This window comes from Coturnix japonica, chromosome 7, assembly GCF_054131305.1.
Source record: "Coturnix japonica strain WE chromosome 7, WE-NBRP24, whole genome shotgun sequence".
In the NCBI taxonomy this organism is placed as follows: domain Eukaryota; kingdom Metazoa; phylum Chordata; class Aves; order Galliformes; family Phasianidae; genus Coturnix; species Coturnix japonica.
In genome coordinates this window covers 25,441,462-25,457,237 of record NC_140669.1, presented here as the reverse complement: position 1 = coordinate 25,457,237, position 15,776 = coordinate 25,441,462, and the positions used below count along the sequence as shown (strand labels likewise).

At 39.6% G+C, this 15,776-nt stretch overlaps 1 protein-coding gene and 1 non-coding gene across 2 annotated transcripts in view; one reads left to right on the top strand and one right to left on the bottom strand.

Moving 5' to 3' along the window:
- Nucleotides 1–186: 186 nt before the first annotated feature.
- The window catches only part of BARD1 (BRCA1 associated RING domain 1), a 38,337-nt gene continuing 22,747 nt past the window's right edge, over nucleotides 187–15,776 (bottom strand). Inside the window, exons 7-11 of the mRNA XM_015867992.3 lie at nucleotides 13,492–13,600; nucleotides 12,218–12,347; nucleotides 11,192–11,284; nucleotides 2,287–2,384; nucleotides 187–1,633 (exon numbers count right to left, since the gene is read on the bottom strand). Of these exons, the coding sequence (XP_015723478.2) occupies nucleotides 1,304–1,633; nucleotides 2,287–2,384; nucleotides 11,192–11,284; nucleotides 12,218–12,347; nucleotides 13,492–13,600 (760 nt within the window). The 3' untranslated portion in view covers nucleotides 187–1,303. The remainder of the gene's footprint in view (nucleotides 1,634–2,286; nucleotides 2,385–11,191; nucleotides 11,285–12,217; nucleotides 12,348–13,491; nucleotides 13,601–15,776) is intronic.
- On the top strand, nucleotides 10,846–10,928 carry TRNAL-CAG (transfer RNA leucine (anticodon CAG)). Its single transcript has one exon. It is a non-coding gene; the product is annotated as a tRNA-Leu (tRNA).

The window sequence follows — 15,776 nt, the reverse complement described above, 5'->3', positions numbered from 1 at the left end:
GGGATCTCCAGTGGCAGCGATTACACAAAACAACTCATACTACAGAGCTTGCAGATATAGGATACTATCTTGACAGCTTATCAAGTTCACAGAAAAGTACTTAACATTTCCATTTACCTGCTGAGACACACATAGGAACTATGCACTTATTCCACAGCTAAGCTCATGCAACGAGACACTTCAGGGTGACTGATACTAAGTTTTATTACAAGCAGTACAAACACCAAGCGCAAACAACTTCATTTCCCCCCCCCCACAACCATCATTCTCATCTCACATCGTGGCAAAGACAACATCTTTAAGTTAGGAATTCACAAAGGCAACAAATGCCATGTAATGCTTACAGCTCCTGAGAGTAGGGAAGGAAGAAGCAACATTCTGACAATAACTTATGATCAATTTGAGAAAGGAATTACAAGCTGATCATAACAAGTATGCAACAATCAAGTACTGCTCCAATGCAGCAAAGTACACTTAAATACAATGGTGCAAAGCAAGGCGTAATTGTTTTGTAATTATTTTTTCCACTTAACTGTGATAGCAATCAATCTTTAAGTACATAATTTTTTAATCATAATTTAATAAAGGCTCTGACATTTAAAAACCTTCAGAAAATAGCATTGAATTCGAGTACGCACATAGAAGAGAGATAATGGATGGAAGTGAATAAAGCATGACTTGATCTGAAAAAGAATTTTAGAACAACATTTTCACAGATGCACTTTGAAAACTTTACTTTCAAATGAATTCAGGCCAGTCATTCTGCTTCAATTTCTAGTCTCATCCTATGCCAAGAGTTTCCTATGATGTTCAATTTTAAGTTACAAGGAGCATCACACATCATCTGATCGGTGTCTATACAGGCAGATGACTTTTCTTTATACATACAAATTCTGGCCTGGCTGGGAAGTCTTGCCACACACAGCAGATCCTTGTCAAAGCACACCAAACAAAAGAAACAGGGTCATGCTCTATCACCAACTAAAGCGTGATTTAACTCTAAATTCAAAAGGCTTCATTTTGCAAAATCTTATAAAATGCCAATGCTTATTACAGCAAAGTTAAATGCAAAAATAAAGCTTAGAAAATAATCCAAGGCACAACTTTTCAACACAGCATCTCTTTTTTTCCCTATTCCATTGGCAGGCCATTTATTCCAACCTATCACAGTCACCTTGGAATACAGAGGAGCTCTGACCATGTAAATGAGTTACCAAGTGCAAAACTTAAATCATAGCTTCGGACCAGCTGCTCAAGATTCACCACTTTTGTAAAGGTCTTAGTTGTGAGACCTAAGGTATGTTCACTTTACAGGCAGCAGCTGAAACGACATTATGCAGTCTACAATCCAGCTGGAGGGAGCAAACCAGACTTTGCCTTGGCGAATTTTCTTCGGTTTGAATTTAGAAGATGCATCATAGACGACATACTGAGTGCAAAATCTCTGGTCAGAGGTAGATTCTGCATGGTATGCCACCGTGTTGATTGTCTGTGTCACATCGCTGTCTGGTTTCGGCTGCCTAACCAGGATTTGTCCTCCTCCTGCTTTGACCAGCTCCACAAGATCGCTCTTCTGGTGACTAGTGAAAGACCCCAAAAAATAGAAGTAGCATCCATCAAACAGCTTAGGCAGCTAAGGGAAGGAATATAAGAATTAGTATAAAAACAAGACCTCCCAAACTGATGAAAAAAGTGAAAGTAAACAGTGAGTGCCTACAGAAAGTACAACTGAAAATAATCAACAAGAGAAGCCACTTAACACATAAGGTCCTCAGCATAAGCATACAGCTGGCCAAAGTTTGCTTACCTGGTAAATTCTTGCTTATGTTTAACTGTTTTCCAGTACAACAAGATCTTCGGCTACCAGCCAGGATTAGTCACAGCTACCCCTTCAGAAAGTAGCCTGGTTAAATATGAAGTGCTGTCATATGGAAACCTGATGCAATTCAAAACATATTTTTCCTTTCAGCTTTCAGATTATTTTGACTACACTCCTAAAGCTGACCAGAAAGGGCCAAAGCACCTTCACTCTCTGTCCCATGCAGCTTCTTCCACAAACGTAACAGAGCTTTCCTTCTGACAAGGTTATGGCAACATAACCACTAATGGAGAAAAATGACTGCTTTATGGACGTATGCAGTTCTTTCCATCACCTTGCACATAATCAAATTTTGGTACGAGGCCACATTAAAATTTTACATCTATTGCACCTGGACGAGTGGCAAAGGGCAAAAATGCACAAACCAAAGGTCATCAAGACAATCTGTCTCAAGCAGTAAAACCCACCAGCTGTTCTTTGTTGAGCCGGCCTCTTTGAGGGCCACCTTGGATTTCATACTTCTCTTCTTGCTCTCGAACTGTACTTTGTAGACAGGCTTGTACCCCTATAGAAACCACAACAAGGAAAGCATTATTTAGTTTCAAATCTCACCATTAATTTAGACAAGAAGTATTTTTATTTTTTGTAAACAGGTTTGCATTTCATTTCAGGGAATAAACAGCTGCACTAGGATAAAAGAATTATCCGTAATGCAAAGGACTGCATCCACATAGCATCCAATCTCACATGCTTTTAGCAATTTTATTTTAACCTGGAAAAGAATTTACAGCAGTGGTTGTAAAGATGCAGGTTAGATGGAGAGAAGCAATATCACACTAAGATCAGTGTTGTAAACACATGGAATTATTAGCGTTTCCTCTTAACTGCTACTAAAGGTCAACCACTTAATGTCAAATGTCAAATGGCTGAACATTTGGAAACTCAAAGCCAGCAAGGAGAAACAACCGCAGTTAAGAAATGGAAGCAATCGCCTGATAAAGAGCAATTACAAGGCAAGTACAAAGCTGTTTCTGAATAGGTATGGTCTTAGATAAATCAGATGGGATTTCAAGGTCTCCAAGATCAGCAGAATCTGCAGGTTTACACCGAGGTTTCAACAGTGGCATTTATTTTTGTTACCACTGCTGCATAATGAGATTGTCCTTCACAGTCAACACGGTCTTACCTTGTTTTAAGGCTCATTTTTTTCTACCCCCCCAATCCAAAACGCATTGATGCTGATGTATCACTAACATTTGTGAAAAGTACCTCCTGACCTGACTTTGGAAAGAGGAATTGCTGGGGTCATCCATTCAAGGATGGAACATTTTTCCTTCATTCATTTATAAAAATTACCTGAGAAAGAAACTTTGCAAAGTGTTCCATGAGGATTACAGTTGTCAAGGTTCAACTTCCAGAGCGGTTCTCATTCCTCAAATAGTGTTTTTATTTAGGCAACTTACTTTTCCTATGCAAATTTGGGAACCACAACATCTAAAGAAACACAACCAACTGAACAAAGCCAGAAATGAAGCAGGGGTGTTGATCTTAAGAGAAGAAAGCACAAGACTATGAAGCGAAGCATCAATGATGAAGGTACTTGATTCCCACAGGAATAAGTAGCAATATACAATCCTAATCTACGGAGATCTTTAAAGTCAACTGGATTTGCTGCTGCTTTACACAAACTGGTAAGATGCAAAAGGAAATCATATTTTAGGTACCAGAAGTCTTACAATTTACTTAAAAAAGATAAACCTACACAGAAAGATACAACTGGTTAGATAATATAACGATATATATTTCCCTCTCCATGTACAGGTATAAGGTAACTGCACTTGGTAATTTCTTCAGGAAACACTGATATGAACTCATAAAACTGGAAGGGAAAGCTAGTCATGTATTTTCTTGAAAGTAACTTCTGCATTTATTATTCATAACAGCCACGTATAGAGATAAGCTATTTTCAAAGTGCTCCCAACTAAAAAATAAATCTGAAGGCTATTTCAATACTTAATCATCACGATGTAACTGGATTTCCTCCATCAATTTATTTCGAACTTATAAGGTCATTCTTTCAAGAGAACTTGGATGTTAATGGGCATCACTCACAGTAAAGAAAAGATCTTCTCAGCTAGTTTTAAGAGCAAAGCTGTCCATTTATTAAGAGCATGTGTTATTTCAATTTACCATCAAAAACTCAATTTCAAGGATTTTCCACTATAGAGCTGAGGTTTACATGTAAGAGTACATCACAAATCGCTCATTTAGTGCCAGCATCAATAAATGGTGCAAATTTGATAACAAAGTAATGAAAGGCTGAATAAACACAGAAGGCTACGATGCCTTCCTGTACAGCTACTTCTGTGAAAGGAAAAAAAATGAGACAAAAATCTATGTTAACAAAAGGTAAAATATACTTTTGCAAACATACGCCTGCCCATTCTACACTGCCAGTTTCTCCAGCTCATCTGTAGGCACTGAAATATCCCTCTGTTCTCATATTTAAGATAGAAAGACAGAAACTCTAGTTGTGTTTCTAACCAATTCATTATACATACTTGTCTAAGACTCTCATTTGCCTCCTCTCTGACTTGTTTCTTATCTTCTCCACACTAAGTGCCAAGTCACTTGCTTCTACACCACTACTTCTGGATTCCCCTTTTCAGATGCAGTGACTCCAAGCAGCTTCCATAGTCTCAGTGAGGTTCAGGACAGAATAATCAGCTTTGGCTGTGGTCTGGTGTCAGCTGGGAGCAGGAGGCACATTGCAAGCTCTATTACTCTTCAAAGACAACCTCATGCTGGAAAAATCTCAATTCCACTGTTAAAGTATGAATACAAGCAGATGATTAGTGCACACTCTAGGCCTTTTGGTGGCTTTTCTTAGTTTTTTAATTTCCATATTTTTAATAAAGCTAGGGACACTATTTTGTGTGACAACCTCTGAGTGCTAAGCAGAGTTGACTCAATAAAGCCTGGGTCTTTTTCCTGAGTAGATCATGTTAACTTTAAAGCTGCTAATGTGTATGAGTGGCTGGGTAACATGACAGTTCCCTTTTAATACCTTTTTAATCAGGATGACACTCAGCTTGATGGAGAGGACATATAAAAGGAAATAAAACACCACACTGTACTCAAAGGCACAGCACTCTACTGCTTTCATAGGGGTGTTTCCAGAAGCTCTGTGACCTCATAATACTCCTATTTAAGTCAGAGGCACAATGCTCCTTGACTTTAAACAGCAGCCATATTAAATTGATTTCCTGAACATCTTAGATTGCAATCACTTGTTCAGCCCCAGCAAAAACCTGATGCCAAGATGCACACACTGGACAAAAGAATGAAATGAAAACCAATGGCTACAAAAGTAATTAAAAGTCAATTAATACACCATCAGTACTACGCCTCTTCTTTCCTAAAACTGATAAGGGCACTTATTTACTTATGTAAAAGCCAGCACAGGAATTTCCATCTAAGGGAAAGACACCCTTAAAGGAGCTTACCATAACCAGAGAGGGAAGTAAACTTAATGTTGGGAGGACGCCTACAATTTTTGAAGGGAGAGTGATCAGAGTTGCGTTATTTTCCTCCCCAAATTTACGGTAGGAAAAAAAATATGAGTAGTAACAAAACAGAATGAGATGACTTTTTTAGCCAAGATCTCAGCAATTCTTGGTTTATTCCCTGATACTATTGCCAATTTTTCCTAAAGCACAGAGGATGATTACTGCAACTATACTTTAACGGTCCTCTAGTTTAATCACAGCAGTTGAATCAGACATCAGTTACCAATACAAGTGTCTCTCTTTCATTTCAACATGGACCAGAGCTGTTTTCCAATACCTAATGCAAGACCTCAAGCACTCATTAATAAGGCTTGCTGCCTGCCTGACAGGAGATGATGCTGAGGAAAGGTCACATGTGCAGAAAAGTCAGGGAATGTTCTCCACCAAAAATAAAGAATATTTGATGTTTGAGAGCATCTTAAATGGTTCCATGCTTGCACTGTTTTGATGCAAATAATATCAGTTGTGTGAAATTCTAGCATAAATAGAGGCTGCATTAATGGTACCTAGAAAACATTGCAGAGAAAGGTTTTGGCTTAATACCGCTGCATTTTAGTCTGATGTCATCACATTTGGAGGGGAGAATACTGCTCTACCCCATTCCTCATTAGCGAGATCAGTAAAGCACCGCTACTTAAACTGATCCTTATTAGCTCACTGAACATCTGGCCTCACCTTCTCACCTTCCAGTATTTAAGAAGCAAGGAGGTTAAAAGGAAGCCCACTGGCGATACCGTTAATTGACCTTTGATACAACTGTAACTACCAGTGCTGGAAATAAAGAAATCATTACTTGCAAAATTTAAGATCAGAGCCCTATAATCCTTATTAATGTAAGTCTTATTGGTTTATAATGAAACTAATTGCATCAGCAAAAACAGTTTAAACAGAGTAAAGTACAAGAAGAACTGGATGCCAAGAAGGTAATCACCCAGATGCCCAGGGGTAGTCCTCAGTAACTCAATTAGCTTAGTGGAGGTTTTGTTGGATTTGCATTAATAGAGCAAAGAGCAAGGGTTAGTCACAAATTTCTTCTGAAATAGCTAAGAGTAATTTTAAAAGATGCAATAGCAACAAAGAGGATGAGATACTACACAGACAAGATCCAGCCAAGATTGGAGCTTCCTCAGCTCTCTCTGCTTCTGCTTCGAGTTTTAAGACTTATATGCAGATTGAGCAAAGCTTGATGAGATTATTTTCCTAGGAAAGGAGGAAAATTGGACTGAGACTAAGTGTTAGGGGAATTTAGTAGAGCTAGCTTCAATATGCTCCCTTAAGAACACTACTGATCGCTGCCATAGCACAGAAAAGAATTTTCATGTTGTATTGTGGATTTAGAAAGTAACTTTAGAACTGCAAATCTTCATGAAGTGAGGTTAGACCTCACTTGGTGAAACACAGTCCATTGTTCCAAAAGATGGAAATGCCACCAGATGCTGCAGGTTAAAATTAATCTCCTTAAGAAGGAGAGTTAATAAGTTAATCCAGGTGGTATTTATTAAACACAATGGAGCAGATGCTGAGGAAGCCCTTAAATACTGATTGCCAGAAGCCAGGATCATGTAATATGAAAATCACCACCTTGCTTAAAGAAAAAAAAGGAATGGTTTTAAGCAGTCACCATTTGCCAGAGCTGTGAACAAAAAAGAAGTAGAGCTAGCCATACCTGAGCTGAATAGATTAGGTTAAATGTCGCTTATTTTCTCCTCTGGGGATCCCAGCAGCTGCACAATGTAAATTTGTGCCAACTCTGACACAAAACTGCTTCCCTACTCTCCTTGCCAGGAGGTGCCAGCCACTGTAGGAGTGCAGAAGTTTAGACCCTGGTGGCTGATGTGAAACATTCCTCTCTGCTGCACAGCCAACTCAATCACACACATGTGCACACTGGATATTCCTACCATCTCCCACAGAGTCCTTTACAATTGAAATAAGCCTCCAATACAGATTAAGTGTGAAATTCTAGTTGTCAAAAAATTTAAGCTGCTCTAAGGAGAAAGTGCTTTGCTTTAGATAAACATCTTCATCTAAAAATACTTCTAGAAAACAGATAGCTCAGCCTAAGAAGAGCCAGATCAAACTAACTTGACGCTTCCCTTGTCTGATAGCCTAAACAAGGCTGCTCCGAGAAAATTTTGCTTGAAATGCCAGTCATGCAGTGCCCTGGCTCTCCCTGCCAGCTCCCAGTTGTTCCAAGTCCTTACAAGAAAGGCAGGATTTTTTGCATTCTTGTAAGTGGTCAGAGCTGAGTCATTGATGCTGCTCCAAGTAAGCAAAGCAGATGAAGGAATCAGCAATTGGATACTTTGAATTCTCCCAGCTACCTTGCCAAAGACTGACACAAGCTTATTTCCATGCCTATTGTTACCAAGCCAGTGTCTCATTCCCTGCTTTAAAAGATGACAATAAGTGCTTAAGACAAAAGAAAAGCTGAAAAGCTATTAACTATTACTGTTGGTTTTAATTATGGCCCTGTGATCTACAAAGAGGACACAGGGAATACAGTATTACTCGAATCTTTGTCTCAGGCAACTTGCAGAAGTACAATGATGCTCTGCTTTGTGCCCTAATACAGACTCAGAAATAATGAGGGCAATAAAAGAATGAAACAAATGAAAGATGTGGCCAAGGGCAAGGAGTACAGCAACAACAACGGTGTTTTAGTTGAATACACTGCTCTGAAAGTGGACAGATCGCTGACAGAACAGCATGTATGGAAAATACAACTAGAAAGGTGGAATTTTTCAAATTTTTTACCTGTGAAGATCTAATACTCCACAGCAATGATATCCTTTTATGATTTCCACTATCAGACAAAAGGAAAGCCCAGAACCGAATACACACACGTAAAATCCTGCCTCCAATACTTAAAGGTCTCCCATTTTGCTCAGACAGCAGGAAAACTCCACATTACTTCTCCAAGTGATGCTGGAGGATATTTTATCAGCGCGTACAGACACACAAACAGAAGCACTACAGAATTATACAGAAAGATTGAAGCAAATGAAGGAGACTGCTTTTCTTTTTTTAGACAAGCAGCCTGAAAGTCTGCTATAGCAGAAGAGTTAACATAAATATACTTCAATGATTTTGCTTGCAAGCATGAATTACTTTTTAAGTGGAATAGTTGTGTGTGGGCTGTAAGTATAACTTCAGAAATAACACTACAATGCAGCTTAGTTTGTGGTTAAAAGGAATTCCAGCAGTCAGTTTTACGCATAGTCAGCATTTCATTAAGTGTTTGTTTTTAAACAAATTCAGTGTAGGTCTGAACATTAATTTCCTTTAAGTGAGCAGTTTGGAACACTGAACTACAAGTGACTCCTCCTCTCATTTATTTGCAGTGTGACAGAAATAAGCCAGAGCGAATATATAGTTTTGAAAGTTTATTTGCATCACATTTAAGGAAAGTTATCCAAACAGGAGTCAGAAAGCCACGATAAATAAAAAGAGAAAGTTATGGAGAAGGAAAGCAAAGACTTCTTTTTTCCTAGACAAATGTTCCATCAGCAGGAGTCCCATTATTTGTTATAACAATCTTTAATTTGTAATGACTCTGAAGAAGACTAATAACAGACTGGTAGGAACAGATGGAGTGGTGCTGTTAATTATAGGCACTTAGCTGCATCAGACCCCATGAGTTATTACTAACACTTCCCACTAGGGAGGGGAATCACTCACTTTTAAGTAGTATGTTGCTTACTAAGCTGGGAGCGCTATCAGTCAGGATTGCACTAATCAGTACTCTACCACCACAGAACACAAAATACAGTTGCAAACAAAAAGAATATATTCCTTGGATAACCCTCACCTTAACCTATTTTTCTTCCAATCATATGTCTACCAAGTTCTTCCACAAAGACTTAAACTCAGGTATAATTTGATCTCCCTGCTACCCAGCTGGAGGCAGCTACATACCTTTATTGGCAACATCAGTTTTCTAAGCACCTTACTAGCAAGAAGATAATACGAAGTACAGGCACATGTGATGGAAAGTACACAGGCTTCCTGAACTAAGTGAAGCCAAGAACCTACATCAAAGTGATTCACCACAGAAAGATTGTGGTTTATCTGAACACAGTAATTACCCAACTCAAAGTTCACTTCTGACCCGAGTTGTCCACTGAATTCCCACCTCCAAGCAGGAAACTCTCATCCATCTGTTTATTAGCAAAGCACCTGGAGTTATTAAACCCACCTCCTTAAGGAGAAACAGTGTGTCTCCTGTTAGAGAGATTAAAACAGTTCTTGTTATATGCAGGTGGTAAAAGGCAACATTGTTTTCCTTTCACCTGTGCTTAGCAGGCTACAAACTCATGGAAGCACTGCAGAAAACACTGCTGAGAGAACCCAGTTTTTACAAGCCCTTTATGAATCAAGAAAGAGATGAAAGAAATCAATCAGGAAGTTAAATGAATATTCTAAGGAAGCCCAATGACTATGTGGTGCCTTATTTGTAAAACTATTATGCACCTTCTGAAGCATTAAACAATACTTACATAAGCATTAGAGAATGCGGAAAATCCAGACCGTTAGAGAATCCTTAAACTCTGATGTTTAGTCACACAGTGAAAAAGTGGAATGAAATTTGGCTATAAGCCTTCCATGGATAGTTAACTCACTTGTAGCGTGATTATTAGCTAAAAGGACTTAGCCACAAAGGTCAGAGGGAAGAAGCTGGCTTTAACAACTCCACTAAAAGCAGATATAATGGCAAGTGCATTAGAAATCATGTAAAAAAATCAGAACTCAAGGTCCATCTTCACAGAACAACTACATGGCAAAGCATTTGCTCCATGAGAACTAATGATGAAAGATGACAAAAACAACTGCTTGCATACTAAGGTGATACTGTGCAAATAGTCTTTCCTTGGAGGTTACTGTCTAAGCAAGAGAGAGCTCTGGTCTGCACAGCTCACATGTACAGAAACAGTACTGAGAGTCAGGGTTATTTCTGTGCTCTTAGATGAATGAGCAAAACTGCTGTACCTGGAAGCTCCTACCTGTGATTGCACAGAGCCTGGCACCTTTCCCAACAAAGGGAGAAAGTACAAGCAGAGGTTAATATCAGCTGACAACATATCTTTGCTTACAGTGTCTAACTTGAATAGCTCTCACCTTAGACGTACATAGGCAAAACCTTACCTTCCTACAGGCTTTCATCCTACACCCAAAGCAATAATTTCTCATCAATCTGAATGGAAGCTGACTGTAAGAAATTCAGGGATGTGACAGACACCTTCCTCCTCTTCCAGGAGGTCTTCCAGAATCTTCACAAACCACCCCCAAGGTAGCAATGAACAAATTCATTCCCTACTGCTACTAATAAGTGTGACAATGCAACGCACACGCTTACCACCAAGAAGGGAGACGCTGCATTGAATTAAATGTCCTCATTTTGGAGATTCAATAAACAAAACCCCATGCTTTATGTGAAGCCAGTAATTAACACACACAGTCAGGATGGCCGAGCGGTCTAAGGCGCTGCGTTCAGGTCGCAGTCTCCCCTGGAGGCGTGGGTTCGAATCCCACTCCTGACAGCAAGCTATTGTTTTCTAAAAGGTGACACAGCCCAGGGCAAGTTGTTGTAATGTACCTGCTTGAAAAGGTGCAGGGCCCAGGGGATGGCCCCAGGGAGGGGAGTCCCTTCCAATCTCAACCATTCCAGGATCCTGTTAGGGGTCAGCATGTCATTTCTGTGTGGAATTCTGTGCTACTGAACAAGTAGTTCAAATACAATTTTCTCTAGAAGCTTATCCATCATTTCCAATTAGAAAAAGAATTTCACGTATTTAATACTTACACTCAAACTTCAGGACCCAACATCCAGTCAGCACAGCCATCATGCATTTAACAGTACTTGGCATCGGAATATCAGGAATAACAACGTGGGTTACTAGGAGAAATAAAAGCACATGAAAATCAGAACCCCAGAACCATGTCTGATAAGGAAGCAAGTGCTATTTTAATAGGCTGTGACAATTTGCTTTCGGTTGCTATGTGATTGTTGAAGATATGAATCCATCTGTGTGCTATTAGACACTGTGGCTTTCTACATTCTTGCTGTGATAAAGTCACATTTTTACAGTTCTAAAGATTCCACTAAAGTTTTAGAGGATTGATGTGAATCTTACCCCATAAACCTGAGTTGCCTTTGAAGAATTATCTTTAACTCTGACACAAACCTTACTATGTGACCACATAAAGCCAGCAGAAATCACAGTTCTGGAGCAGTAATTAGGGTGTAAAAGGAGACAAGGAAAAAAATTACTTTAGCATTTCCTTCACAGGCAGAAGCAGCACTTGAAAGAAAAACTAAAGGAGGTATTAAGGCAATGCTCGAGCACCCCAAGAAGGGGGAGAAAAAAGGAACCCTAAATCAGCTCCATCACCTTAATAAATTAAAAACCAATTAAGTTTGAAGGAAGGTAGCACAAATGAAGTTGTCAATTGATAGTCACACTTTTATCTAAAGGCACCATCTGTGTAAGACTTAAAGGAGATAAAAAGTTCATAGTATGTCTCACGTAAGCAGATAATGTTTATAAAAGATATGCAGAGAGAAGGGAGTCTCTGGGGAGCACTTGGTTGCTTGTTATTTAAAATCCATACACCGTCAAACCGTGGCTCCCCCAGAAGCCTTCCGCTTCAGTAACCAGGCAGGCCTCGTGTGCATTTGCATGCAACACTGCATGACATCCTTTGACTATGGCTACGATTCAGAGATTTCAGGAACTACAGTTAAGAAAGATAAAAAGGAATTGTCCCAGATAGCACCTTAACAGATAACGTGCAGAACTGCTGTCACTGTTTTAAGAAAACTACATACCTGTGCTGTTAAATTCAGTACACCTTCGAGCCTTCAGAACTGTTGCTAGCCTGCTCAGCAATTTCTGTTGCTTTGAACTCAGACTGCTCCCGAGGATACCAAGAGGTCCATCTCTAGGCTGGCTCGGACTCTGCAATGGCATGAAGGGAAAGTCCAGTATAAGCCAAGTGTTTGGGAACACAGAATGCAACTTCCTTGCTTGACAGCATTATTTAATAATGAAAAAGCATTGTGAAAAACAATTCATGGCAAGCTGAGTGGAAATGGTCTATCATTAAATCTCTTTGTAAAAGCCAGATCCAGAGGAGGACAAAAAAAAAGGTTGACTTTAGAGATATTTTGTTTAGTTTATGGAAGCTACAAAAACAGGAAGCTAATGCAAAAGTTGTTTTGTTTTTTTAAACAGACTGCTGTCCACATGTTTTGTTGGTTGAACTCTGTGTAAGCAGCTTTGCTGACTGCAGTGTTGGAGGTTTCCTCAATGTAGCAGTAAAATCTTCTGCTCATAGGGAAACATTACCAACAGCTATGCTACCAGTATGTTGATTAACTTCTATAATTGGCATTTCCTTTTTGCTAAGATGTTCCTAATGTATCGCCCTGGAAGCAGTGAATGCTTATGTTTTTTAATGCAGATTAATGTGAAGTTTAAAATACTATTTGATCAAATTTTACACTGAGAAGGCTGTGATGCTTCAGCTCCTGGTGTTGCTAAATACACAGATGTCCCAGTGCAGACACACCTTTGAGATCCAGCTACCCTAAAGCCTCAGGCTTCCTAACAAGTGATCTAGGTGAACTGGCACTTATCCAGTGGCATGCACACATCCCCAAGCAAGTATAGAACCTGACTGTTTTGCTTGCTACAGAAGAGCTACATTAGCTTGCAGTTACTACAGGTGGGAACAACAGTTACACTCTTACTGATTTAGCTGCAACAGTTTACTTGAAGGGATCAAAGCAGGCTATATACCATGACTTAGAAGAGGACTACTTGTACCAGCCAGCTCAGTGTAATCTCCCCTCATTAGGAAAAGCACATCACGATAGTGCATCTGGATAAATTTTGGTTTCAATTCCAGAGGACATTATTGAAAAATAATAATAAGGAAAAAGAAAAAAGACTCAAACCAATAATTCGAAAGCTGTTTTCAGCTATTGAGCTGACAAGGACCAAGCCTTTGGCACTTAAAGGATGAACTTAGGCTTTTTTTTTCTTTGAAAACAAACATACAAAAGCACAACTACAACAACACCCCACACTAAACACTTACCTCAGAGAGCTGGCTAAATGAAAATGATTCATTCTTGACTGGTAACATTAGCACAGACTTCATCTTTTCACTCTCTGCATAGTCCACGGGCCGCAGACCAAATATATTACTGGCAAAACAAGCACAGATGGGTTTAAGTAAATAAAATGCAACTTGTTTCTCAACTAACTGGGCACATTAGCTGGGTAGGTTCCCTACCACCACTTTCTAACTAATATGCAATTTCAGCTAAAAACCAGGAAGCCTCAAATAAGAATTGTATCCAAGACAGATGGATACTGAATTACAAGCTGCTCCATTCAGCCCAAGAATAAGGGATGTTCAGAGTGCTATGTTAAGTATGCTATAGTTCTTGATAAACTCTTTTGAGATACACTGATATCATTCACAAGTCCCAGAAATTTCTGCTTCCATCTTTTCAGTGGCCTCACAGGATCAAGAAAATGCATTTTTAGCTTACCCTTCTGCCACAAAAGGAACAGTGGAAGAATCCACCTATTGAGTTAAACACCGGAGTTTAATGTTGTTAGGCTTTTATGGGAAAAGCTATCTGCATTCTTCCTGATAGCAGAAGCTCCCTCACGCATCCAGAATTTGAGTAAGCATCTTATTTATCTGTGCTGGGCCACAGAACACATTACAGCCAATTCATTCAAATCTGTATTTCTTCGGTAATTTTGTTGAAAACTGTTCATCCTATGTGGCATCTCATAGTTATTAGATATGCTTCAAGTCCCCTCACCTCCCCCATTCTTTTAACATCCCTGACAGACATGATTTGCTATAAACACAACATGAAGCACAGCCATGGCTTTTGTCTCTTCCTCACACAGCTCTGCATTTGCAGGACAGCAGTGAGAAAAGCTGGAAACTGCAGAACCAGTGTAAGTGCTGTTAACAAACTCTGCCAGCCCCCTTGGGAGATATTCTGCTTGTTCTGACCTATGCGGAATAATGGCCAGTCCAGTTGATCCTTTTCTCCTCACCTCATGTAACTCTGGCTGTTAAAATGCATAGTAAGAGCTCATTATGAAGGGGAAGCTTGTCACCAAGAACAAAGCCCTGACTCAGTGCCTGAAACCTGGCAAGCTTTGTCATCAAGCAATGAAACATTTAAAGAGGTCAAAAAACTGCTGCATCTTTCAAGTGCTGTCTCTTAGTTAGCCACACGTTCCTGTGCAGAGCAAGAATCCAGGAAGCTTTACAGCAAATTCCACAAGGCCATAACTCAGCCCAGCCTGAACAAAAGCTCAAATCATTAAATCTTCATTCTGACTACACTGGGGGGCTTTGCCCAGCTGTAAGTTAAAAGATAGGTCTGACCCCAGACTCCTTCAATGCTCCTGGCTGAGCACAGCTTTCTGACTTTAGCTCTTGGGAACACTACAACCCACAAAAACCCCACATGGGAGATTCTGGTATTTTACAGTTTCCAATTTCATATCATTGCCCAACCAGAGCTCTCCTGCGTTACTAATGAGCAGAGAACCAGCCTAATACAAATTCTGCAGACTAAAAGATAATTGGTTAAACCTCGGCCCAGTCCTGGAAGTTGTAGCCCATTAAATACTGTCATGCTGTTCCTGCTTTGTCATGCATCATCAGGGTAGCTTTTGCCTTTTCTTTAAATAAGGGTCATTTCCCACTCAGACTGCTGCAGGACAGTTCCTCTGAACAATGGATGAAGGGAAACAACAGTAGCACATACACTAAAGGCATCCTTAGACTGGATGGCTGACTGAACTTTTGCTATGAAAAATGGGGGTGGGGGGGAAGAAAACACATTAGTTGCAGAGATTTGGGGGTGCCCTTTCTCTCTCCCACAAGTACAGTAAGATCCTTGACTAGTAAAAGAAAAAGCTAATCACCTGATGAATACTTACCTTCAGGCCACTGCTATTCTATGTTTAATTGGCAGAAGACATTTGTTAAATATAAACTGCTCAAATAGAAGCTTTAGCTGGTCCCTCTGTATTCATTTGATTGTCTTCTTCCCCTTTCTCCCATTGTTTAAGAACGTTTTAATCATCTCTTACCAGAGCACTGCAAAATGCCATCCTGTCCTTCCAAGCAAAGAATTAATAGCTAGTCATAGGATGCTAAAGTGGCACAGTTAAAGTGAACCATGATGAGCCTGAGAAAACAGAGCTGGAAAAAAATATACACACCAGCCCAAGAGATGGGTTTAAGTGTTCAGAATATTTGTATCAAAGCAGTTTGTTGATCAGAAGGGAAAGAGGGGGGTGGAAATCACTGAAAAGTGAGAATAGTTCTTCTACAAAGAA